General features: G+C 41.8%; 1 protein-coding gene across 1 annotated transcript; it reads right to left on the bottom strand.

Annotated features, from left to right (window-relative positions):
• Positions 1-10,591: 10,591 nt before the first annotated feature.
• On the bottom strand, positions 10,592-27,597 carry nat8l (N-acetyltransferase 8-like). The gene is made up of 3 exons (XM_034150203.1): positions 27,182-27,597; positions 25,914-26,078; positions 10,592-11,954 (listed from the first exon to the last, which is right to left on the bottom strand). Exons 1-3 carry the CDS (start codon positions 27,483-27,485, stop codon positions 11,587-11,589), a joined length of 837 nt encoding a protein of 278 aa, XP_034006094.1. The 5' UTR covers positions 27,486-27,597; the 3' UTR covers positions 10,592-11,586.
• Between the last annotated feature and the right edge of the window lie 200 nt (positions 27,598-27,797).

The raw sequence follows: 27,797 nt of genomic DNA, 5'->3' as shown, positions 1-27,797 counted from the left end.
AAGCGGTGTAGATATAAGCAAAAATAAAAAACCAAGAGACTCGCATAATAAATAAAGAGGCAAGCACACGTTGATAAAAGAAAATCAAGTAAGTACACATCCATGAATTAAGAATAAGTTTTGGGATGAATTTTTTTGTGAACCTGGTATGATATATATAAAATATCTCTAAAATGTGTTGGCGAGCAGAACTACGTGATATTTTCTCATTTGTATTTACAGTAGTATGCTCACTACTTCAGAGTGGTGATTTCTCCTCTCAGTGAATCATGAGGGAGAAGCAGCTGCTACATTGAATGTGAATAATATAATAAACACAAATTGAAGCTTCGCTGTGTGAGAGGATGGAGTTTCTCAACCTTGAATTAAATTGGATTAAATGTGCTCAGAATAATCAAATCAAATCAAGGTTTATTTAATAATGACTATGAATGAATACACTTTAAATATTTGTCTTTGATTAGGTTACGTTCTCTCCATCATGGGTCGTCGGCGGACCCTCGCTAACATCAACTCCCCAGATTGGGGTATCCGGATGCAGGCTGAGAGGCAGGCTGTCAACTTCGTGGTCCAAGGTAGGATGATTGACAGGTCTGTGCAATACTGTCAGCTTGTTTGTACACTGTTATGTTTACCTGCCTGACTAACCTTTCACCACAGATAAGAGTTTGATATTTTGTATGTGTTTTTTTGCAGGTTCTGCTGCTGATCTCTGTAAGATGGCCATGATCCGAATCTTCAACCTGGTGTCCTCTTCCAGCTCGCTCTCCGCCAGGTACTAACACCTTAACAAGCTGTCACCGACTACAGACGCTTGCATTACGAGCCATCACCAACATGTCATATCTAGCATGTCGCCTTGACTACGGCAACAAAGTAAACACTGGCTATTCACACTGTAGTCACTTCTGGATACGCTAAGTCCTATTTTAGTGAAGAACAACTGACTGGGTCTCTCACGCCAAAACACATAAACAACATCCATTATTTTACCAGCCAATTTAATTTGTAGCGTTTGCTCAAGTGACTGCTGTTACACGCCAAACACTGAGCCAGAGTAAACACACTTGGAGCCAAGAATTAAATGGGCTGGATGCAAATTAGGGAACTTACTTGAAGCCCTCACGGTGGTATGTTGATGAAGATGCCTCATTATTAGTAATAGTTGAAGTAATTGTTGTGTTGATTTACTTTGTGTCTGTACCTGTAGGCTGGTAGCACAGCTCCACGATGAGCTTCTGTACGAAGTGGAGGAATCCCAGGTGGAACAGTTTGCAGGTGAATAAATAACTTCTTTTATCAAACATTTCAAATGTATCCTACCGTTATATACTGCACATATGAAGCCAAATTGGTGTACAGTGAGGAATATAGGTTTGTTTTGGACATAAAAGCTTGTTTTGGTAGATACATATGTCAATGTCAACTTGCATAATGACTTAAAGGACAATCATTGATCAAGTAAGGGGTGGGAATTAATAAGCATTTGCTTCCTCCTACTCCCTTTCGGACACATATGATTTTTTTAAATTATTATTATTAATATGAAGACTTTTTTTTGTTGAATATATAAATATTATCGTGAATATGGATAAATACTGTATTTTAACAATACGGTATTCTGTTTTTCACATTTGTTATTTTTTTTATTTTTTTTATCTGTTCGAAATAAAGAATGAAATGTAACAGTTTAAAGAGAAATCCACCACGTTATTAAAAGTCAATTGATGCAGCATTTTTTGATTAAATCTTCTTTCTGTGCCTACGTTACCCACAATGCAACAGCTATGGTCACTGTTGAAGTAATTTATACATGTGTCTACGTGTTGCAGGTCTGGTGAAGAGCACCATGGAGTCCCTGCAGCACATCGACCATCTAGGAGTCCATCTTAAGGTGAGACAGTGGAACATGACATTACAATCATTCGCTGATATTATAGTGTCATTTATTGTGTCTTTTTAATTATTTTGCTGTATAACACATTAAAAAAAAAACTGCAATTAGGCCACGTACCTATTTCAAGGACAATGTTTAAGTATTGTGATTGAAACACAACTTTCTTAAGTACAACATGGAATATTCTCACCCTTCAACCTACTGATTACATCAAAGATCCTGACTGCTTTTACAATAAAACATCAGTGGACTACTCAAGAAGCCACAGGGTAATTAATCTGTATTTAAATCCATTTCTATAGGATTTTCTATAAACGATAGCTTTCATTTGCATTAGTGATTTAAAAATGTGCTTCTGTATTATTGGCTGATCTTCCATAAGGATAATTAGGTGAGTGAAAATCAATGTAGGTCACTGTGACCGACATCTACACGTGTACATCGACACACTGGCACCTTTCCCATTTCTTATATATAGAGTATGTGTGTGTTTGTTTTCCAGGTCCCCCTGAAGGTGGCAGTCTCCAGTGGAAAGTCGTGGGGATCCATGTCTGAGCTCATCATGTCTCCCTCTGCTTCCCTTTGAGACCCCCAACCCCCCTTTTTTACTACCTTAATGCTTCTATCACCACTCCCCCTTAAACAAAAAAGATATACTTTTCTTGCACTGCTCCCTTCCCCTCTTGTTACATTTGCCTGCCTCTCTTCGTCTCTCTCCTAATATTTTTTGCTTGTCCTGCATCCACATCGCTATGGAAACCAGGCAGCTGCAGCTCTTTCCTGCTCCCAGTTCTTGCTTTCACTCGATCCGTATCCGGTGGCAACGGTACGAGACTGGATTGCTCTCCTCCATCCTGCATCCTGTTTTCACACTCTCTTATTCAGCCCGACGCTTGTTGCCAAGGTGAATCCCTACGTTTGAGAGTGCCTGATATTTATTAGTTCATAAAATTGGTTATTAATATAGTTTTTAATAGTGTACTGTGTTCTATACTGTGAAAACCTCCTTGTATTTATTATTGTAATGGTTTCTAAGTGCTGAATAAACATTGCTTCATTCTGACAGGAAGTCAGGAACCCAGTGATTTTTCTCCTCCAGTTCAATATGCAGGTTTCTTTTTACAAACACTCAGCGCTAATGCTCAATGAATTCCTCAGAATCATTTGCATGTTACATTTGAAAGCATTTTTAGAGCTGATGCTCTTAATAGCCGAGTCGTAGCACAATTAAATTTAATTACAAATGAGTTTAATTAATATCCCCCTTTCAATAATCCTGTCAACCTTTATTGGCAATTAATGATTAAAGAGAGCAATTCCAAGAGTGAAAAATGAATTTATAGAAAGTCATGTAGCGGATATTCTAGTGTTTTAATCCCATTGAGATATTTTCAGGGTCGCTTTCTCCAATAATAAGCTTCATTTTTGTTTGTGTTAAGTAGCACACACACACACACACATTCCACAAATGCTCTCATGTCACCAGCTTCCAGGCACACTGACCGAGTTTCCTTGTCTTTGCCAGCCCCCTAAGAGGCTCTTTCGGCCCCTTTTATCCGTCCAATTAAGACCCTTTAGGACTACAAAATGTGTCACGGCCGTTTCAGGCACCTTGTGACATGTGTAACAAAGCCTCAACCCTATTACGTATTTAAATGATCACCTCATTAATTTAAAGAGTCGTCAACATTTTTCAAAGGATCCGCCCACAGTTCTCATGTATTCACAGTCTTCCAGTTCTTTTTATTTTTCAGTGGCACTCTGTGGAAGCCACTGACAGGAATGTGTTGTCCGTGTGCCGATGTGAAGGAAGCTTTTTCTCACCGGGTCAGTATGAGCAGCACAGAGCCAGAGAAGCAGACAGTGTTATGGAAATCTGCCCCTCTATTCTCTCATTGTTCTGTGGTTTAAGGGTGCACCCCCCCCCCCTCTCCCCCCCTCCCTTTTAGATGGCTTGAGTGAGAATTGCTTGTGCAAATTCTCGAGGGCACTTTTGGAGTAGTGGTGCTCAAAGAAAATATGGAGTTTAAACAAAAACGAATAATTTTGGACTATTTCCATTTTATACTACAATTCAGATGCTATTAGAACTGTTCTACTTTTTTGAATATACTATGCGATTATTAAAACAAAATATAACATATGTGTCGTGTTAAAGCACTTTGAGCTGGAAAGTGCTATACAAATAAAGCTTATTATTATAAATCAACAAAGTGTGATATATTTTTATATACATGTAGAATCAATTATATTAAAATATTACCTCCATATTTATTAAATAAAAGGTAAGAATAGCAAGTAAAAAAAAACTGAAAAGCAAATGTTTTTTAGTGGAGATTTTCTAATAAAATGCAAATGTAATCTTAAGTAAAATCTACTATGCAATAGAAAGTCAAATGTACTTACAAAAACTGAAAATGTGACAGTAAGGTTTACTTGATTCCCTTTAGTAACACACACTTCCTAACTGTAAGTAGATGCTACTTGAAATACAGGTTGTTACATTTACTTAGCATTTCTGCGTGGAATATTGTTACCTAGGTTTTTCTAAGTAAATGTCAATGTTTATTTCAATATTTAAAAGGGTATTGCGATAAGAATAATACTTCAAACATGATGCCTGTCATGCTCTACTACTGTATATCTAATAATAGAAAATAAATGCCTGACTGAAACCCATTGTGTTATGATCTCCATTCTCTTTCCTAATGTTACTGTATTCTTGTATCTTTTAAAGGATGCAATGATTATGATCATCTGGCTGAGTGATGACCTGCAGCCGAGGCCCAAGGGTCCCTCTGAAGACTCCAGTTGTCAAGGGCAACAGCATGAGCTTCCCCCTAGCTGCCATGACGACGGTGAGATGTGTAAGTAGACCCTGCAGCACTTAAATCACTTTAAATTCAATGATTACCTTATAAAACCTATACATAATCATCGCCCTCCTGTGCCACCTTAGGAAGAAAGAATCAGTTAACCGTTGCAACATATAAAAGCTTAATGAATCATCATTTTTAATTGATACAATATATGTACATCCATGTTTTTCAATCGTCGTCATAATGCAGGAAATCCCATCTATACAGTGTTCCAGGTGTTTGTCAGTATAAAAGAAAGGGTTAATTCATAATCACAACAATAATAATAATAATAATAATAATCCCGGTGTGGTAATACAGCATTCTTTCAAAGGAATGGCAGAAAGGGGACCGGAAAGCTAACAGACCCCCGATTAAAATCAGACGCAGCCTCACTGAGGTCGGGCGGACCGGTAAAACCAGCTGTCTCCACGGTAACCTCTAAATCTTCCCCCTGCTTGAACTGATTACTGTACACGAGAATATTGTCTCGCCTTTAAATTGTCTCTTTCATATAACCCATTGGGCCCCTGGCACTATTTTCTTACTGCTATATTTTACAAACCTAAGGGCCTCAAATTCTTCCCGGTAGCCACTTTTCTCCTAGCTCCAGGGTATCAAAGTTTCACAATTTAACCCCCACCCTTTCCTAACCCCATCTATCTATCAATCCCTCTATCATGGACGACTGGTTGACCTGCCTCCCCCCCCAATCAGTGCGGCTGCATATCAACCCCCTGCTGTGCTTTGTGCGGGTCCGTTTCCTGGCAACAGACAACAGCCATGACACGGCTCCAGGGCAGAGAGAGCCCTTTGCATTAAAGCAGCTCGCTCTGACTAATAGCTCAGTCCAGAGCTGCTCATATTCACGGCCATGGTGCTGAAAGCTAACAGAGCAACGCTTCGAGTGAGAGTTCAAGCAGGCAGGCTGTGTCGCCCCCCTGAGAGCAGACGCTAACAATGAGTACGGGATTGTTAATACAGATGAAGACACCTGCACTACTTGAGAATCTCTTTATAAGTGCTGTAAATATCTTTTAAAATATATACTTTCAATATTTTAAATCCACAGTTTCTGTTACAAAAAGAGTAAAAAGGACCCCCGGATGCTATTTACAGTAAAATATACTTTACAGACTTGAGAGTTTTGATTGATTTATTTTCAATTCGTACTGACAGAGTGGCGGTGGAGTTGCGGTGCATGTTAACCGGAAGTCTTTGTGGTTAAATCAAAAGCTCAGTTAAGAGACTCGCAGCGGATTGCTTTTTCAGAGTGTGGCCACGCCATCTTTTCCCTGCTTGAACTGCTCACCTTTTAGCATCCATTGTCCCCCCTCTGGTCATTTTCCTATTGACATCTTTACAAATATGCAAAGGTACACCCGTGTACTGCAACCTCAAGTTTAAAAAAAACACATCTTTGTAAAGAAAAATACAAAAAACAGAAACATTTGACACTCAAACCCCCCCATTCAGGCTTCAATGTGATGCGTGGTGATGCCACTAATTGGTACAGTGTAGGGATATAACAGCAATGCAGCATTTCATGTTTTTAACAAAATCATTCTTGATAGTATGCCATTACTCTGTGGTTTTCTGTTTGTATTTATTGCTTGATTAGATGGCACGTGGGCAGGATTTCCCCCCAAATAATACCAAGTAATACAGGATGGTGTTGAAAGAAAAAGCCACAAAATAAATAAAAATGCAGCAATTACTGTCACCTTTGGCAAATATCCACCTCAAAAATAAGCCGTGGGTCGTGGTATGAATGAAACATTATGGTGTCATGTCTTGTACATATGCTTAGGATACATACAATCCAGGAGAAAGAGAAACTTTATCCATATTCATCATAGGAAATGTAGAAAAAAATCAAAACTATCTGTACTGTAATAGCAAAACAAGACACAGTTGTGCTACAAGTGCTTATGTGTTCTTGGCACCTGTGGCCTCAGTCCAGAGTGAGTCCTTCTGTATTTGCCACAGTGGAGCAGAGTCCTCACCAGAGGTAGAGAGAGAGAGAGGGAGTCCATGTTGTGGAGCTGCCACCCCCCAAACCCCCCCCCCCCCCACACACACACACAACCCCCCCGTTTGACTGCCAATGTGGCACATTCCTCCCTCGCCCTCCTCGTTAGGTGGAACATTCCAGGCGACTGCCATCTTCCGAGACAAAAAAATGAACTCCATCGCGATCGGTTGAAAAACCAGCAAAGATGACAGGTTGCAGTAAATAATACATTAACAACAATAGGCTATTTACAATCACACAAACATGTCTAACATCTAATGCAGTGGTTTAGTCACTTAATGAAAGCTGCTTTTACACCTTTTTCCCACACCCCTGTCATTCAAAATGTAAAAAAGCAACCAGGAAAAACATAAAAATCTTTCTAAGAGCTTAAATGTTGGCAGTTTACAATCAAGCCTGTGAGTGTCACCCCCCCCCCCCCCCCGGCTGTCGAGCATTGACACACATCATCTGAGTAACACAACACACCCACAGGATCTGTACATTTGTGCATTTTTGACTATGCTCCTTCAACTGTTGATCGTGGCATACTGATAATTCTACGGCCAGATTTGAATGTGACCAGGGTTTTTAAAACTGCTAAAGTTAAGCTCTGGCTTCAGTAGCCTTCAGCTCGTGCGGTCAGAAACAGAGCATTGTTTTTTGGATTCTAAAGCACTCTAAACTAAAAAGCCTACTCCAGCAGGAGAGGCCTTTATGCAGCATACTTTCTCAAACCTCCATAGGACACTTGCTTTCAAACAAACAGAGAAAACCAAAATACAAACAAATGTGAGATTGTTTTTTGGATTGTACATCAGCAGAGGAATGGTTTGTAACTAAACATATACTCCGGTAGAAGTTGCATACAGTTTAATTACTAAATGATCATGTTAAGTAGCGGTTTTTAAATGGGACGTGAGACTTCACAGGAAGTAGAAAACAGACATTGCTAGAAATAAATGCATTATGGTCAGTGCACTTCATCTTTACAATTCAAATCTCCCCTTTACGAGCCATGCAGTCAACAAGGTATTTGAACTCCAGCGTTTTGATTCCAGTGCATAAAGCCTTGGCAAAGGCCATTTAAATGATATCACTTTTGTTCAGTACATGTACCAGTATGGATAACCACTTCCCCAAAAGAACACATGGAGTATTTTAAATGTCATCAGGCAAAGAACTGAGATTGGCAGCAGCAGAAATGGCTCAGAATTGACAGACTTCACATTCTTCCACATGATCGAAACCACAGATTATTTTCCCTCTCATCCTTTATACCTAACCCAGGTCGTACAGTAACAACCTTTAACACAGCGATAACTAACATAAAATATATCTGCAATCCAAATCCCCAGCCCCACTGGCGCCTATATTTCAAAACTGAGATATCAGCCTTACTCAAATGGTTCAATGTCTGCTCTGTATTTTAATTATCTTGAAACAAGCTGGAAAAAGTAAAGTGTGTCTCTGCTTCCTGCCTCATTAAGACTTTTGTAAGTACTTCTGAAGACCTATTTTGTTGCAAAATATCCTCTTTCAACTCTGCAGCAACAACCAAGTTCAAAGCAGATGTATCAAGGTGGTGTGAGGCCTCCTCCACATGTTAAAAAGATCTGACGTATTTTTTGAAAACAGTACCGTTTGATGCTTTCAGTGCGTTTGTGCCTTGTGTTTAACTTTGTAGAATTTCCTAAGGTTGAAAGAGAAAGCTTGTCAGTCGCTAAAACTCCTCTAGAAGTGGCTTCAACACATGGCTTTAAATAAAGGAAACGAAGGGGAATAAGACTTAGTGCCATGGGACCTGACATAATCATCTTAAAGGTCAACTTCTGTCCGTTGGTGGAATAATGCCTTTTTGTAGAAAAACAATATTATGGAAAGTTTCTTCCGAAGTTAGATGCGACATAAGGTATTAACTGTATTCATTTTGCTGACACAGGTCGAGGTTCAATGTGGCGTTTGAGGACACGTTTGACAGGGAACAGCTTCCACCTGCAGCAAAGTCTCAGCATGTCACCCTCACTGCAAGTTCTAACGGTATCCTGCTGCCCGTTTCCTTCATCTGCTTATGATAAACTTGGCAAAGGACTTAGTGGATGAAAGGATGTTGCACTATGTACTGCATGGAAACACACTTCTTTCATCACCTGTAATGCCCATTGACGACCCTTACCACAAGCTAGTTGCTCACTTTTTAGTCCTCCAGCCAGTGACGATTAAATCTGAATATCGAGCAGCATTCTAAGTTAGCTAGACGTTACGCTCCTAAAGATTTATGTGCACTGGCTCATGGCTAGTATTCATTTCCCTCCCATAGACCCAAATGAAATAAAATACTCTAAAACAAAAACAAAATGACAAGTCTATGGTTCCACTGTATGCCATGTGCTAGGAGTTTCTCCTCTAAAAGTTATTTTTGCATTCAAAGACACATTTCATGCAAATGATACAATTGTTCTTTTTTTCAAACAGACAAAGAAAAACACATTTCTTTATATGTTCATTTAAAAAAAGAAGCTTATTTTCTTTTTATATATATATATATATTTATATTTATATATTGTTTATAAATGTTTCTCTACACTCTTCCATGGCAGGCACCGTACACACACACCAGGTACAGAGGCATGCCACACTTGCATTGCTTTTGCATTCTACAGTTGGTTGGCTGGCAGGCGTGATGTCATCCAGACAGTGCTGCAGTCGGTGAGTGTATCTGAAGACACACACACACACACATTTTATCTCTCTGCATCCCACCCATACAGTACAAGCATTGCAACCTGGCACCAGCCTGATCGTCACACTTCCTGGATGACATCAGAGTAAGGGGCGGGGTCTAAGGTTTTGTCCAACAAGCTTCAAATGGAGTAATAAAAGCAGTGCAGCAAGGCTCTGTGGCGCATGCAGAGATGGGCGGGGAAATGGGCGTGGCCTGGGGCAAGGTAGGGTCAAAGGTCAGAGGAGGGTTCAGATGGAAGGTTTAGGGTCTAGCCCAGGGTTGCAGACAGATCCATATATGGGAGGTCGGGGGAGTTTAGGGGGGAGGGGTGGCAAGGCGAGGAGGGATTCATGACGATTACATTTGTATTCAATTTTTTTCTTTCCTTTTTTCAATTTATTAGATTTTTTTTTTCATTTTTGCTTTATGTTTTACTTTTTACAAATGGTATGACGACGTAACTTAGGCTCAGAGTCGTGGATGGCTGAATCTACTGCTGGTTGTTATGCTTAGAGGAAGGAGATGGAGATGGAGAGAGGTGTTATGGGGGACGTTTTGTTCGCTACATGAGTCTCCACAATATAAATACATGAGGAAGTGGGGATGCTAATACATTAGATAGATAGTTATTTGCTGTTTGTGCTCAGTTACAGGTTTGCGAGTATTGCTAGTAGTCATGTCTTACCCAAGTTGTTCCCTAAAAACCTGGATTAATCTGTGGAGCGTAGTGCGCAGCTACTCTGTAATTGTCGTAGTTTTGACGGTAAAATTAGCATATTACAATGTGGTAATATGTGTTAGAAAATTACTAATGATTAGTCAAATACTAAACATATTCAAAATGTTAGAATGTATCTGTCTTCTATGAGTAAACAGTTTATAAATACACATAGAAAGTAGTTACTTTGATAATACTTGACTCATAGCAAGAAAGGTGCGTGTCTGTTCACGCGAAAAAAATAGGTTAATTCATCATACGCTGTTTAGGCATGGCGTTATGTCTGACCATAGCCTCATCAAACACACACACAGTCACATACTCTCACACTTACATACATACACACACACACACACACACACACACACAAGCTCTGACATGCAGATATACTGTATCATGGGATCTGTTCCACACCTCCTTTCACCTCAACCAATCAGAGAGCCTCTCCACAGCTCCAGTGAGAAACGCAGGGATTAATAAAACAATAGAAGGGAGGGATCTAATTAAATCAGTGAGGAAGAGGAAGAGGAGGAGTGTGTGGGGAAGATGCACTGCGTTAGGTGCATGTTCCGGTAACCATCCTGCCATCCTTCTCTCTCACTGTGGGGGTCAGTAACACACTTGCTGTGCTTCAATATGGCGTCTTGAGCGGCTGGCTGCAAGCCAAATGACTTGCTTTATATCCACAGAGCACACACAACATGTAACATTGAGGAGCTTTTGGAAAGAGTGTGATCCACAAGTTCCCCAAACACTTGTTGGTGTGTTTGTGTTGCTCTCGAGGAAGCCATATCTGCCCCTCCCAACCAAATCCATTTCTTTGTCCACCCCCAATGACACAAATGTCTCACTGCACTTTCCTGTGCCAAACCCATCTGTTGGATTTTGCGGTACAGAGAGTGTGGGAGGGGAGGGAAGGCTTGAGGTATAGGGGAGGGGTAGAGAGGGCATTGTGGAGTAGTAATGAAGGGGAGCATTGATCAGAGTCACATCATCTTTAAACCAAAGGGGCAGGGGAGGGTGCCAGTTAAGATGTCTTCTATAAAAAGCCTTTTCTCCCACAGTGTAAAGGGGAGGGGCAAAGGTACAAAAACATATCTTAATAAAATAGAGGAAAAAAAAAAAACTCTTATTTAAAATGTAAAAGTATAATACAAAAACAACAGCAAAAAATAAAGCATAATAGGAATGAAAACGTTAGTGACTTTAAAGATGGAATATTGTTAAGTTGTACTCGGCGTTATCTCTAATGACACAAAATAAATAAAAGCTGTCAGAGGAGAGGATGCTGTCTGGGCTCTCGGGTGGATGAGGGTCGTCGCTCTCTGTCCCTGTCTTCTCCATCTCTCTCTCCCTCCCTCTCTCTGTCACCTCTCACTCCTCACGGAGCTGCAGGCGGTAGCGGCTGTGGCGGATCTGGAAGAAGAGCCTCTCCAGCGGCGTGCGCCTCATCCCGGGCAGCCGGTAGTCCTTGCTCTGGTCCATTCGGCGGAAGCCCAGCGACTCGTACAGCTTGTGGGCGGCCAACTTTACAGCCGTCGTGCCGAGGACCACAGCGGCGTAGTTGTTGCGCACGGCGAACTCCAGAACGCGCCGACCCAGTACCTTTGCGATGCCTTTGCCGCGGTAACGAGAGTCCACCGACATGCGCCGCAGCTCCACCGAGTTGTCGTCCTCGCGGCCTTGCGCTGCCACGATCCCAACCACACGTCCGTCAAGCATTGCCACCCAGAAACAGGAACCTGACAGAAACAAGACACCATAAGTATGATTAAATTACGTTAACAAACGCTTAAAGTCATAAATCTACATTTGGGGAAATACTACAGCATTTCCACTGCATCGTACAGCTCTACTCAATTAGCACGGCAGACTCTAATAATTGGTTTCTATTAGCAATAGATGTCTATACCTGGAAAGTGATCAGTTTCTTCGGTACAATGAAGGTTTGAAAAAAAGTACATAATTTGAGCCGAACCATGTAGTGCAGGGGTGTCAAACTCAAGGCCCGGGGGCCAAATCCGGCCCGCGACCTCATTTTATGTGGCCCGCAAGAGCTTGCAAAGAATATAATATACAATACAATTGGTGTAATTGTTGAATATTTGCTTTCAATTATTTGCCCTAGAGTTCTGCTTTCAGACGTACTTATTTAGGAAGATATTACCAGAACTGATAATAATCCAATCCAGGGCCAACAATGTAATATAATACATTATTTAATATTATATATTTACATATATTTATATATAATACAAATTACAACCGGCCCTTTGAGTGCAACCATAATGCTGATGTGGCCCGGGATGAAATTGAGTTTGACACCCCTGATGTAGTGGAAATGAGGCAAGAACTCATGGCTGAACTTCAATCAATTACAAATATGTTTTATGTCGAGGTATTTAATGAGCTTCACTTTCTGCAGATCCAATATACTTTGAAATGTAAGACCATATTTTAAATCTCTGACCGAGTTGTTGAATCCAAATACTTTCTTTAGTAGAACTTGATTACTGCTACTTATCAGAGAGAAATGGAACACCAATCGCACACAAAGCAAGCTTCATGATGGACAAATGAAAGGAAAAACATTGGACGGAAAACAGTGGTTGAAAGAAAGTTTGAGGAAATCAAAATGAACGTCCTCCTGTGTCTTGCATCATGTCCTAATGGCTTAAATGCTCTGAGAGGAGGGAGAATAGAAGAAGGGATGCAGGGCGAAGATGAATGCGGAGGGCAGGGACACAGAGCCTGACCGCAGCTAAACGGCATTCGCCACTCGATGAGACGCTGCTGATTAATATGCGCGACAGAGCGGTCACTTAGGACTCTCAGACAAAAACATTTTTACAGGAGCTGTGTGTGTGTGTGTGTGTGTGTGTGTGTGTGTGTGTGTGTGTGTGTGTGTGTGTGTGTGTGTGTGTGTGTGTGTGTGTGTGTGTGTGTGTGTGTGTGTGTGTGTGTGTGTGTGTGTGTGTGTGTGTGTGTGTGTGTGTGTGTGTGTGTGTGTGTGTGTGTGTGTGTGTGTGTGTGTGTGTGTGTGTGTGTGTGTGTGTGTGTGTGTGTGTGTGTGTGTGTGTGTGTGTGTGTGTGTGTGTGTACTAGCTGTGAACCAAATATATCAGACACTTAAACAGACATTGGTGTCACACAAATACAAAGACTAACACACATATTGACAGACAAGCAAAAGTTAGAACAATGCATAAAAAATGTCAGCAGACAATGCTTCTCCACCAGAGTACCTCTAAGTGCTTCATTATATAAACCCTTTTTAACATCGATTCACATTTGTGCTGCAATTTATAAGCTGTTCACTTTGACACAGAGTGATAACACTTGTGAATTATGAATTATTTGTTGTGTTTAAATGGCATGTTCAGTGACAGTAGGTTTGTGGGACAAAGCAAAGTGAGCTACAGAACTACCTTGATTTTTCTTTGCTGCAGATTTTATGTTTTAGAAATCCCTTTGTTGCCTAATTTCCTCCACCTAGCATAATCTTTGAAGGAAAAGGAATCTTTAAACATCCTTTTTTAATTATGTAACCATGATCAAACCGCGTCTTCATGAATGTCAGCAGTTTTTACGGCATGTGTTGGCAGAGGTTTTGTGTTAAAATGCCATCTTTTTGTAGTAGTTGAAGTAGCTGGCTTCAGTTGACCTTCCAATAGTACAAACATGTGTCACTCTGTCCTTCTTTCCTTTGCCTTTACCCATCATTTCCTCTCTCCTTTTATTCCGCTGAATCTCCCACTCTCACACACCATGGGAAGAACACACACACTCCAACAGGCGGTGGCATTAACATCATGCTTTGCTGCTGGAGTCCCGTGTGTTAGAGGGGATTTGATGCCCCTGCAGGCCTGTGTTAAGCTGATCCAAGAGGCCTCTGTTACTGAATCAAACAACTGTCATATGTTGGTTGCTGCGTTAACAGGAAAACCCACGTACTCCCAACCCTGAAAGCTAGACAGGGGCATGGCATCAATGAGAGTGTCTGCCTGTGTTTCACTAATCTCTCAGGGAAGTTGGGATTTTGAGGCCCAGGCTCCACGGGAACGCATACGGCAAAACGCATAGGAGTAACGCAAACGCAAATGCCAAAAAGCTTCCGCCCACACGCAATATACACCGGATTGTGTCAAGCTACACGAGACAGCTCCGTTTACATCCAACCGCTGGAAAAGCTGCAGTACATATGCCGAGCCTGTACGTGGCGCTGTAACTTCCTCCACAAAAGCAGCAACTTCCTCCACAAAAGCAGCGAAGAAGAATGGTTGTCATGGCTGCACTTCTGTGTATTCTCCGCGGTGGGGGCCGAGGGAACCGGGCAGAGTTTTTCGCCGGTCAACGTGTGTTAAAGTTTAAATCTTCCGGACAAAATTATAAAAGTGCCGGTCAAAGGTCTTCTTTGTTATTTATTGAGCTTTAAAACAAATGAATAACGACGATATAATGATATATAATAATAAAATACACGGAGGCTGTCTCTTTTTCCTCTCTTCTGACAGCGTCAGTGTCTGTCTCATGCAGCAGCTGATCCTGTAATGAGTGACCCGACAGTAAAAATAAACATATTTATAACTAGTTTAGGTAGTTTGAGAGGTAATTAAAATAGCTAAGGGTGATGATCTGACTTGAAGTGTGTGTTTTGCTCCCGCTGCATCACAGCGGGAGGAGCTGCGTGTCTCCGTCCTGTCAGATTAGACTTCACTCGCGTTTATGTCCATATCGAGATAAAGCTAAATAATCTGAATTCAGTGTGCAGTGTACTTTTGCGGGGGTGAGCAGCAGAGGCGGAGAGAGGCGGAGAGAGGCGGGGCTATTGCGTCGTCATTATCAGAAACGGATGACCGTATAGGCGACCCCACGGCCCCGTTGGACCCCCCAGAGCGCTCCGTTCCCAGATCTATCCACCTTTGGACCCGTTGTCGTTTGCAGGGTCCGTTTCTACCGTTCCGTTACGGCGTCGTCTAGCTTAAAGGGCTATACGCAAGAGAAATATGCGGATACAACCCGTTTTCGTTCCCGTGGAGCCTAGGCCTGAATTACATGCGGGGAAGATTCAGAGCTCAGCGAATTACTAAAACATCCTGAATAACCAAAAAACAACACACCTGGAAGCATACTTTTACCCCAGTTAATATGTTATAGATCACCCTGTCACTCTTTGTTAGAAGGACACCAATGATGGCCACTGTAGGTAAAAAGAATAAATGAAGGTGTATAATATTCCCACAAACATTTGAAAACATTTGAATATTCTCTCGGATTAAAGTGGTTATTTTAGGGGGAAATGTACCAGAAAAAAAGTGAGCAGGTAACAGTCCGCTACTTAATTCATATGCACATGACATCACACTTTAATCTCGGAAAATATCCACGTTTTTTTCTTTCTCTAATCCCGGAAAATATCCACGTTTTTTCCTCGGAATAAAATCCCACTTCCCCGTGAATCCTACACTTAGGCAATCAATCTCACCTGTCTTGTTGCCCTTTGGGGGCCGTAGTTCAAAATGTGGAGCTTTGATGGATGACTTTTTAAGAGATTGTCTGAACGACTCAGTTTTACAAAGTTGTAAGTGGTTAAGTGTCTTCCGGCCTTCACTAACACTATCGAATGATGTTTCATCATTGGCAGTTACTAATGCTGCAGAGTCAACTCCTGTGGCACTTTGCCTGTATCATCATGACCGTGTGTGTGTTGGCGTAGACAGGGGGGGGGGGATACGCTTGCATAAAGCCCTCCTGACCATCTGTCTGACCTGAGCCTGTGCCAGGAATCAGGACAGCATGCAAACCACCCCTCTGTTTATCAGACCAAGTATTACTTAACACCATGTCTCAGAAACACTTGGAGCACATGGGACAATAAACTACACAGCAAAATAATTACATCTCCCTTTGCCCCTCCCCTCTGACTCTGCTTTTCTTGTGAAAGCTGAGCAGGGTATATTGACCTCTGACTTCACCGCTCAAGGAGCATCACATCTGCTGAATCTGACACTGCTATTAAGCTGCATGGATTTAGCAAGCTTTCATTATTCCTGCCGTGAACCGCACTTCCTGGAGATAGGAAGATAGAGACGGACTGGGAGAAATGCAAAGAGCATAAGGCAGGGAGAGGAAGTTAGAGGAAGCATACTGTTGTGCTCCAAAAGGCAGTATATGTGACATACTCTAGACTGCCATCAGGTCTGCAGATCTGCAACTGAAGTTTCATTCCTGATCCAAATAAAAGGGGTGCTTTGAGGCATACTGTTGGAGTCCCAAGACTGACTTGTTCCCTCAACAACTATAGTAAAGCTCCTCTTGAGCAAGGCCTCAATGAAGATGTGTGTAATCCTCTGTGTCATGCTATTGGCACAGACCTGACTGAAATATCTCAACAATTATAGGATGGATTACATTCATGGCTTTGGTGATCCCTTGACATTTCTTCTGGCCACACCAGTATGTTGTCATTTTTGGAGTAAAATGTCTTAACTAATGTTTGGATTACCACGTTATGCAAACTCCCCTCAGGATGAATTCTAATAACTTTCCATAACATTGACTTATAATACAGTTTATGACCAAATGCCAGCGCAGCTATACAGAGTCAAACAGACAGAGAGTGGTTATCAGGGCTAGATTTTTCCTCCAGAGTATTCTCTTCAATGTTTAACTACTTGGCGACTCTCCAATTCCCCCCAAGAAACAGACACAATAATGTCTCCATTCATCCTTCACTTTTTATGAAAACCTGCCAAACTCTCCTCAAACGCACCCAAGATCTAGGACAGAGGACAACTCATGCTAACCCTGTCTTCTAAAATCTTCCCATACTACAAAAGTGTATTGCAAATTACATTTTGAGGTAAACTAATGTTCTTAGGGAGGAGGGTCAAACTAGGGACTTTCATTCCCCTTATGCAACGAGAAAAAGAATTCAAGGATTAACTTAGTAACGTACATAACTTAAAGGGGACCTATCATGCAACATGCACTTTTGTACGTCTTTTATACATGAATATGTGTCCCCGGTGTTCCAGGGAACTCACCAAGTGTCAGAAAACACAACCCTCTCTATTTTCCTCCATACCCAAATCTCTAAAAAAGGGGCTGCAACGGATCTGATAAAAACTGATCCAGATTTGAACACTGTCCTGACGTCAGGACGGTGGCGCTACGGCTATTGGGCCAACTCCACCAATCAGGAGGAGACAGCCACGGCCATTGCCGTTCGAAAGCGCTGGAGACGCTGTAGTACATATGCCAGGCCTGTAGGTGGTGCTGTTCTCACTGAATCAGCCCTTGCAAAAACAGGGCTAAAAAAGTGCAAATTGAGCGAAATGAGGCATGGCTAAAATGCATGATCTGTTTGGTATTTTGAAAAAAAAAAAGTATAAATATGCCTTATATAGGTATGGTCCTACACTATATTATTAAAATATAGCATGATAGGTCCACTTTAAGTTACAACATAAACCACTTCGTTAGAAATTAAAGAGAATATTGAGATGGAAAACAAATGCTCCATCCTTATCTAGAGTTGCAAATGTACTGTAAGGTTTTGGAAAAGTTCATATATGGATCAAGCCAATCTCTCTTATATATCTTTCCTCCTACTACCTCCATCTGTTCTAGTACTCCACCTACAAGTCACAAGGGAGAAGCCTTTTAGTCCACCACAAGATTGATTGGAGTCACGGACTGAATAAGACACAAAATAAAAACCTTAACTTTTTCCCGTTGCGGTCCCTAAACCCCCTGTTGCTCAACTCGGCAGCTTGTTGCTAAGTGCACAGCTTAATATAGTAGTATCATGTTCAGACCATGTTTGATTGTGAGGCTAAAAAGTCGCATGAATGAGCTTTCTCACTCAGAAAAAAGGAGGTAGAATACGAGAGGAAAGGGGGACAATGATGAAGAAGAAGTCATTCATCTGTCGCTCTGAAAGAAAGAAGTGAGAACAGAGGAGGAGGGAGGCGAGGCATCTGTGTTAACAGTAATAGCGATGAGCCTGAAAGGATCCATTATTGCTGCTAGGGCATACTAACACGACAGGGGGAGGGAGGACAGCAAATCTACCATTCTTACAGAGGGGGAGGGGACCTGAAGAATACAGATGATCTCAAGACGAGAAATAAATCAAGGCGAGAAAGAGCTCTGGAAACAATTCGGCCGAAACTGTATTCCTAACGCGACAAATCTCATTTCTTTAACTACTTCACGAGGATTAATATGCCTCCCTGCATGTGTGTGGGAGTGTGCTGATGATGATTAGATATGAACCCTGTTTAAAAAAGAAAAATGGCGCTCTCACCGGAATGGTTTTTAGGGTGTCTAACAGGATTATTCTTTTCCTTCACTTGAAACCTTGAGGGATAATTCATCCGATAAGCATTCAGTCTAGACGACGCCTCACTGTGCCTCGTTCACTTCTCTGCCCTCATCTCTCTGTGGGTGTAAGCAGTCAGACGCCTTTTTTCTGCTTTATGATTTTATAATACAGCAAATTGATTAGGTTATTTTTAGGTGTTATTTCATAGGTCTCCTAAGCATGTGCGCGTCATTGTTGCAGGGCTCATTCAGCCTCAGAGATTTCTGTTTGAGTAATGCCACCTTGTCCGAACTGTAGCATCACTGCATGATTAATCTGACCCTGCCTGACGTTAATTGTCGAGAGGCCTTTGCTGCTAGTGTTCAAATCTCAATCTAGTATATGTACACTAGGTGTTAATGGTGTCTTTTTATATCCTATCAATACATTTTTACCACGTTTTTTGCGTCTAGCTATGCCAAACAGACACATATGTTGTTTAAGAAATCAGCAAAAGTTAATTTTTTGTCATTTATGTTGTCATACATATATTTCTTTTAAAATATATCAACCTCCCAAAAGTGATGGACTTGATGTTGATATACTTTATCTTTGTATTCTAATAGTACTAAGTAATTTAGTAAACAACTTTTCCCTTTAAAGGAGAAACGCTTTAAATGCGGTTTCAAATGTGTCATCGTTCTGTAGAACAGACACACCCTCCTCCTCAGGTCCGAGTGCATGCTGGGAGTATGGATTAGCCTGTCATGTCTAACCCAGGAGTCAGCAGTTCCTCACTCCGTCACGGACAAATGAGGGTGGAGGAAGGTGACCCTCAGATGCACGACACGCTTTCCAGATGTGTACACTAACACACAACAGTGCAAATACAAAAAAATGAATAATTAATGAGTATTAAACCCCGGATTTGCAGTCTTCAGCAAGATCTTGGCCTCTAGGCTAAATCCAATGTGCAAAGGAGAGTGAACTGTGCTGGCACACTTAACTCACTCCGCGTGCACCCTTTCCTGCTACACATCCATTAGCTCAGAGGAACTCATTATCTGGCCTTAGCTCTGGGTTTTACTGCCCATTTACGCGTCTAAGTATGTTGCTTGTTTGTATGCAAGCATGCAGATGTTAACTGTGTGCATGCCATCGTTCACATGGCTGCTGCTGCTACAACCTTAGCCCCTTCTCTAACGGTACGTCCACACGGCAGTTGAAGCTTGCCGGTAGGCGTGTCTGGTGCACGACCAACAACCAATCACATTAATCTCCCGCCCCGGACACACAAGCACGCGGTTTGATTGGCTAGAGCTTGTACTGGCATATGATTTGATTGGCTAGCGCTTCCGTCGACGCTTGAAAAGTTGAACTTTTCTCAACGGAGGCAAAGCGACGCGACGGAACCACAATGCAGTTCGGCAAAGAGTGACGTCACCCCATTCAAAGTGAATGGGAAGCGTCTCCGTTGAAGCATGCAACGCTGCCGTGTGGACGGGCCGAACTGCATTGTGGTTCCGTCGCTTCGCGTTGCTCGCTTCAAAAGTAGAGCAATGTTCTACTTTTGAAGCTTCGACGGAAGCGTCAGCCAATCAAATCATATGCCAGTACAAGCTCTAGCCAATCAAACCGCGTGCTTGTGTGTCCGGGGCGGGAGATTCATGTGATTGGTTGTTGGTCGCGCAGCAGACACGCCCACCGGCAAGCTTCAACGCACGCCGCCGTGTGGACGCTGTGTGGACGCTGTGTAACCCCTTCTTCTCTTCTTAAGGCCAAGTTTCACACGACATGCAAAATGTGACTCTATTACATCAAGATCTATACTTTTCCTGTGCAAATCAACCAATCTGATTTGGCTTAAACACAGAAATCCCTTTAAATCTATAGTGCACTCACACAGTTATCGATAAGAGGCTTTACAATTGCTTATCTGGCACGATCAAGCGTTGGGATTGGTCACCAGAGACTCAAAGCAGTGAGAAAAAGCTGTGATAAATGAAGCTGCTGTTGACACGTCATCTACTCCTTCCAATGAGTGTCTTTGTTCGCTATTGATTCAAGCAGAATGTGAAACAAAGGCCGAGGGTAGTGAGGCTGCAATGCATAATTCATGATCGACTCCGCTTCCCCCCAAAATGCTGAATAGACGAGAGAGACACGTGTTCATATACTTGCAGAGTACAGCTGAAGTAATGGACTGGTGAGTTCTCCAGTTTCTGAGTACAGTGACGTAAAGGAAAGATGGCTTTGTGACGGGCTGTTAATAGATAAGACTAGTATCAATAATTGTAAATCAACTATCGGGGAATAAATGATTCTCCCTAGATCCATTTTCACGTTATTGCGTCAATGGTTAAAGCATTGATATTTTGAAATGCTTGCTTATTCGCTTTTTTGGCAGCATTACGGAGAGCAAGGCTAGATTTTTCCGCCGGTTTCCAGTATGTATGCTAAGCTAAGCTAACCGAGGGATGGCTGTAGCTTCATATGTTGTGTACAATTATAAAAAGGACAAGTATATATTTCCCAAAATGTTCATAAATTCCTCTAATATTAGAACATCTTCAAATTCCAACGGCTGGACCCAAGCCATATTTAGCTTTTCTTACTTAAAACATTTCCTAAATAATTAGGTTAACTAATATCCTATTCCAATAACTTGCATATAGACTCTTACTGCACTATTTCACTTTTTTAAACTATTTTTCTTCTTGTATTTACTATTTACTTGCACTATATTTTTCTGTTTATCTGTGTTATTGTGTTGCATTGTTGGAGAAGCCTGTGACCTAAGATTTTCATCGCTACACTGTAGCTATGTTCGTATGACAAATAAAGAACCTTGAACCTTAACTGTTTATTCGGCGTATTGTTTCAGCACTTCATTCAATTTTCTTTTGGGAATGTTATTGAACTTGATGCTTAAAACGGGCAGCGTAGTACGTGATGTAACTGTCCCCTGCCTGCCTGCCTGCCTGCCTGCCTGCCTGCCTGCCTGCCTGCCTGCCTGCCTGCCTGCCACTGATAAATGAACGAACAATAAATCATATTTTTTGAAAGAGAGTGAAGGCTGTTTCCTTGGCTGAGAGGAAACATCACTTCCTCTGTGCCAAGATGATTGCTAACCCAGTTGGCCACTGCAGCGCCTCCTCTGCACCTTCAGTGTGGATGAGAAATAGATCGGAAGAGGAAGAGGAGAGATACAGGTGGGAGAGAGAGAGAGAGAAACGCTGTGAGAGGATAGAAGAGCAAAGGATAGAAAAAAGGATGCCTTATTAATCTGAGGTGCTGAGAAATATACCCAGGAGATCCTTTTGTCTGTGTGCTAAGCAACAGTTTATTTATCTTTCTTTCAAACACTAAATCCATCATATTGTTGAGAAGCGCACCCCTCCCCCGGATGCCCCCGTTTTCTATCCCTGTCTGTCTTTCAAAGCTAAAATAAGCCCAGCAGTTACCATGGAGAGCACACACACATGCTGTAGAGCAGGGCTGCTCGATTATGGCAAAAATCATAATCTCGATTATTTGGGTCAATAATTGATATCACGATTATTAAAAACGATTATCCATTTACTTTGAAAACATCAATCTATTGGAGAATTTTTTTTTGAGCAGTATGTTTTTAACAGTTGATTACCCTGAACGTTAAGAATAATTCAACTGAAAAACCAATAAAAAGAAAATTTAATTAAAAAAAAAAAAAAAAGTAATAATAATAATAAAAAAATAATCGTTTTATTGAGATTACGTTGTTTTCGTAATCGTTGTAAGCCATAATTGCGATTAAAATATGATTAATTGAGCAGCCCTACTGTAGAGACACTGGTTTCATAATGCGTTGATGAGACGCTGCAGTGGCCATGACGCCTCGTTAAACAGCCAGCGTTTCTGACTGGGTATCACTTCCAGCTAGAGAGGATTTGGCTCAGTGTCTCATATCTCGTTGTTTTAGGCACTAAGCCGCTCCAGAGTGACCTACAGTGATTGAGCGGGTAAAAAGTTTGAGGGAGGGAGGTATAATGTCCGCCTACGGTTCGACATGCGGGGAAACAGGGATTAGGTAATGGAGAGTCGTAGTAATTGTAGCTTTTACTTGGATATTCATTTCCTGTGAGAGCAGCAGGCGAACTCTGTTTGACGAGATAGCTGCTGACATGAACCGGGCCAGCGCTACAATGAGAAACGCTGGTGCAAATGAACACAGCGGTGAAGGTGCCATAAGCAATCACTCACAAAGATGTTGCTAGAAAGTGTCCTTAGAGGTAGACTTCAATATGTAAGCTGCTTTCTAAAGCTCAACAGGGCTTAAAGAAAAAGCTTGTTAGCCACGAAAAAGCTACCGTGCTGCTAATCTATCCTAGCTTGTTCGTTGTTTTACACAAAACCACATTTTCTGGACTACTTTTTCCAAAAATATGCTCATATATGGAAACTAAATGTTGAATTATAATTTATAAAATTGATTTCTATGCACACATAGTGTACACACAATGGAACAGCCACAAACCAAAAAACACTTGTCTTCTCAGGACTGATGACTCGAGTCTTATTTGGCTTTGTTTTCCTGAAATTCATCCAAATGATATGATTTATTTTACACACCCAAACGCTGGCAAGTAAAATGAAAACTTGAGTTCTTCCAAATAGTTTTAGCTTCTGTATGACTCAGGGAACTCACACACTTATGTATCTGATGACACACCCACATGGATTAACAAATGTCTTGATTTTCAGTGTCGATTAAATCAGGTAAAAATGCTTGAAGACAAATCATTTAAATGGCGTTTCACTAAAGTTTGTTGTTTGTGGGAAAAATGTTTTCAGTTGATTCAAGTATTTTGTCTTCGTTAACAGTTTCTAAAAGTCGATTCACTGTTGTTATTAACACATCAGCGGCAGACATATTGACTGCCAGATTGAGTCATTATTGGTTTATTGCGTCCAAGGAGGGACAGAGAAAGACAGATGGAAAAAAGAGGAGTCAGAGTGTACAGAGGTTTATTCCAGCTGATGTCTTTTATTAATTGAATTATTTTTAACTTGTCAATCACTTAGTGAAACGGTTTAATTTAAATAGTAGACTTTTTGAGAAAAAATTCAATTCCTAGCCATTGTTCTTTCAATTTCGTTCAAAGCTTCTCTGCCTACCCACACACACTTTATTACGTGGCAAATGAAAGAGGTGACAGCTGGCCTTAAGTGGCAGCAGAGTGAGTGATCACACACACACACACACACACACACACACACACACACACACACAGGAGATAAGAGTATTGATTAGTGTGTTATTGTAGTGATGTGCACAGGGAAACGTGGCTCCCTTTAGCTCAGCCAATCTTTTGTTGTCTACTCACTAGAGTTCATTCAAGTCGCAATTTGCCTAAATGTCAAAAAAAGTAACTGTGGAAAAGTAGCCACTCTTTTTCTCCCTTCTTCCCTGCCTTTAATCTCTCTTCCTCTGTGCAATTAAAGTAGCGCTACTCCTTTAAGTCGGTGTACTGCTGGGTTGCAGTCATATTCTGTAAGGCTATGATTCATCAAACACTACATCAAAACATCTCAGTAAACACTGATTACAATTATGTTTAAAGATCTGGAAGTGGAAACCTTACATGCCCTCAAAGACACACACACACACACACAAACCTCAATTATACATTTACTCAATATTGTAGCTGCTTTTTGTCCTCAATACTTCCAATATGCCAAGATTATTCCTTTAACTTTCAATGAATTCCCAACCTATTTGACTAGTTCCTACAGCAAGGGTTCATTGTGGACGCTGTGTTTTGGGATTGTGTCTGCACTTTTGATGCCTGACAGATAAACACACATTCTAACATAAACTGTGCCAGTGCGGAGTGAGGACATTCAGATCGATCTGGCTCTTTAGTGAGCTACTCGGTGTAATAACAGCTAGTTAGCAGAGTGGAATCACACAGAGTGCTGTTTACTTTGTGTACTAGTGGCCCTTAATGTCTGATCCTAGCAGGTACAATATACGACATATATATATCCTACTCTCTGCTGTTTGACATTTCTCTATGAATCAGTCTCTTTCTTTTCTACCGTTAGTCGGCTAACAGATGACAGAAGGATTTCCCGGTTGATTTTGGAGACCCATGGTTCTACAACTAACGGATTACTGGCTTAAAGGTGATAATAATGTGTTTAGTTTTTCTCTCTTCATTAAATATTCATAAAAAATTGCAACAAAAAAAATCGAAGTTAAGGTCTGATTTGATCGATTGAATTGTCAACATAAGCAAACAACGCCACAACTTTCATTCAATTCTGATTCAACTGTTTGTTTGTTTTTTTACCCTGATTGGCACGCAGAAGTATGTGACATCATCTTTTTCCAACAGAGCCACGCCCACAACACGAAGAAAAACTCATGTTACATAACTGAAACTGCTCGAACTTTGGTAGAAACCTGTTTGTTTTGGTAGACCGTCCCTCAAAATAAGAAGTTCAAAGGACCTTTTAGTGTCGCATTCTGTACTTGACCGGATACTCCAAGGTGCCAGCGCGTAAATACGGGTGACCTGGACGTGCCTGTTCCCAGGTGTTCGTCCCCCTGGGCCCTTTCAGTTTGTACGGATATAATCATTAGCATTGTCCAGGAGCAGTGGGGCCTGACCCCCTCTAAACCATCTCGGCCCTGCGGCAATAATGGGAATGCTAAATTGCAATTGTGTATGTGGTGGATTACCAGGCCAGAGGGCACAATGTCAGAGAGAAAGAGACAATGGGCAGGGGCAATTGACTGGCTTAACTAACACCTGCTTTTTATTTTGGCCATGTGCTTCGGGTTAACACGGGATAAACATGTCCAGGAAGTTACTTGTGGTTGTGGTTGGCCAAACTTGAGAGAATGAATAGTTTGTGATGACACTGGAGGTGGATTGATTTTTTCCAATTAGCAGCTTTAGTGGAGGAAATGAGCCTTGCCGTCACCGAGTGTACTGCAGAAAGTGTATCAGCAGTTTCCTCCGTGGCGATCAATAGCCCTGTGATGCAACCCGTGATGCAGCCTGTGACCAAGTGGAGCTCAGAGAGGAAGCAAGTGGGGGTAGGAGTGGAGAGAGAGAGAGAGACAGGGAGGAGGGGTGGGAAGAAAGGGTGGAGGAGCTGCATATGTGATGTTGCCTCTGGATGGCCTGAAGATTCTTGGCTAGTTTTACAATAGATGTGTGTAAATCACACTGCCTTACATCATTACCTTTTATCCTTCCAGCTGCAGCAAAGTTACATTCCCTTACTTTTTAAAAGTTATTATTGCTAAAATCAACACTGGTGGAGCATTGCCTACTGACAAACCAGACAATGTGTATCTTAATAGTGTATTAAGGATGGTGACGTTTCTCCCTCGTCTTACCTGTGGGTGTCATGTAATAAGCCTCTATGTCAGCCATGTCCGTGTGCAGAGCACAGTCCAGATAACTGTGGATAACTTTCCTGCTGTAGAAGTAGCGCGCGCCCATGAGAAAGAGGGGCGCACAGCAGGTCAGCGTGACGGATTTGGTCACGAAAAAGCACATTACTATGGAGAAATGGAAGAAAAATAAACGAAACCTGTCAGAAAAGAGAATCACATGTTTGATTTGGAGGAAATTGACCACACACAGAAGTAGAGCAATATGACATTTCAATAAAGTGAAATTGTACATTTACATTTTCATAAAAAGAGATTAGGATTAGTTTGACACAATGCAGCAATTGAACTGAAGGCACATTAGTATAGCAGGGTAAAACTTTCAGTGCATGTTAGTATTAAAATCATTAAATCCAAAAGTCCAAACTCCAGTAATTAGTCGGGTGTAACGCTGGGGGGCGCAATCTCAACAAAGCAGGCTGGATGCTGCATAGCATGTTGTGTTTCATGCAATAACATGAGTTTATTCCAGTTTAGTGTCAAACACGAAGAGGGGGGTGCAATGGGGAATTCTTCCTATAAATATCACATAGGAACCGCACGGAAATAGAATTTGTTTGGGAATTTCACAGGCAGGACTATTGGTTGTGCCTTGCAGTCCAAATATCGCCAAATGAACACTTTTTCTGCCGAAATATTCAAAAATGTCAACCGATTCTTTGATTTTGGCGTGCGTAAAGGCACCGTACACTTTAAAAATAGGCTTTAATATCAACAAAAGCCAAAAGTGGTCAGTGCATGACTGGCGCAGAGGCGGGGAGGAGGGGTGTGCGCGCAGAGGGGGATTGTAATGTGAGTGTTGGGGTGCGCTGGCGTGGGGGGTTTGGAGTGCTTTCTTTTGGGTACGTGCGCGCACCCCGTGGGCCAATCCTCAAATTCATTCACTCATTCATTCACGGCGCCGACATGTCATCACACAAAATCAGCGGGTCCGCCGGTTATACACGTGCACCATGCCCGGTCATGCCTTTTGTTGCGCGAGGAGCAACATGCCGGTGAGTGCCGGTGGAAAGAGGCACCCTTTGGTGATGCTGCAACACATTTTTTAACTTCAGGGCATTTACACGATAGTTTTAAGACAAGTTCCTCAAATAAATCACACTATAGGAACATCAAAAAAAAGCGCAACAGAGATTAGAAATAACTCATTATTGTTATTATGGGAAAGTGGGTCTAAAGATGCATGATGCAAAGTAAAGAGGGGGACTTACCTGTCAGAAGAGCATATAAAAACTGGGTCTTGGGATGCTGCCTGAGCCCCCTAAACGCCGTGTTGGGTATCCTCTCCATAATACCCTCGTAAAAGATGCGCCGCACCTCCTCATGATCCCCGCACTCGAACTCGCGGATATAAACCACATCTTTCCTTACATCCCTCGCCTCTGCGGGGTTCAGAGCTGCGCTGGCCGGCGCAGAGCTCCACATCATCGACTCTTTTTTGGTCCCAGGTATAGCATCATGTTCGTCCGCAACAATTTTAGTCTCGCAAACCATTTTGGGAGACGAAAAATGCATGCAACTGGCCGCAAAAACCACTACAGCTCGGAAAAAAGTGGGGGGGAGAGTGAAAATGGATGAGGTTTTTGTTATAAAACAGAGAAACGATGAATGGGATAAGACGAAGGGGGATGTTCTGCTGCAACCCTGAGCGTTTCTGACGACCAAGAAGTGCCGTTGTGATTAAAGCCGTATTTATATGCCAGCAGGGCGGGTAGATTCAGGTTCAGGGGTTGGGGTGGACCTCTCGACGCACAGATTGGTGGAAACGCAGAGGGAGGAGGATGAGGCAGACTGTGTCTCTCTGCATCTGATCAGAGCCGGAGAAGT

Source organism: Trematomus bernacchii, unplaced genomic scaffold (genome assembly GCF_902827165.1).
Source record: "Trematomus bernacchii unplaced genomic scaffold, fTreBer1.1, whole genome shotgun sequence".
NCBI classification, from domain to species: Eukaryota; Metazoa; Chordata; class Actinopteri; order Perciformes; family Nototheniidae; genus Trematomus; species Trematomus bernacchii.
The sequence above is the reverse complement of the archived record's forward strand: the minus strand, read 5'-3'. Positions and strand labels throughout refer to the sequence as shown.

Bases quoted from the DNA above. Each gene is read 5' to 3' on its own strand.
- nat8l (XM_034150203.1), bottom strand. From the start codon at position 27,485: ATGCATTTTTCGTCTCCCAAAATGGTTTGCGAGACTAAAATTGTTGCG. The intron at 26,079-27,181 runs GTAAGTCCCCCT...ATTTCTCCATAG, and splicing joins TTTATATGCTCTTCTGACAG to TAATGTGCTTTTTCGTGACC. The intron at 11,955-25,913 runs GTAAGACGAGGG...TGTTTCTGTCAG, and splicing joins TTATTACATGACACCCACAG to GTTCCTGTTTCTGGGTGGCA.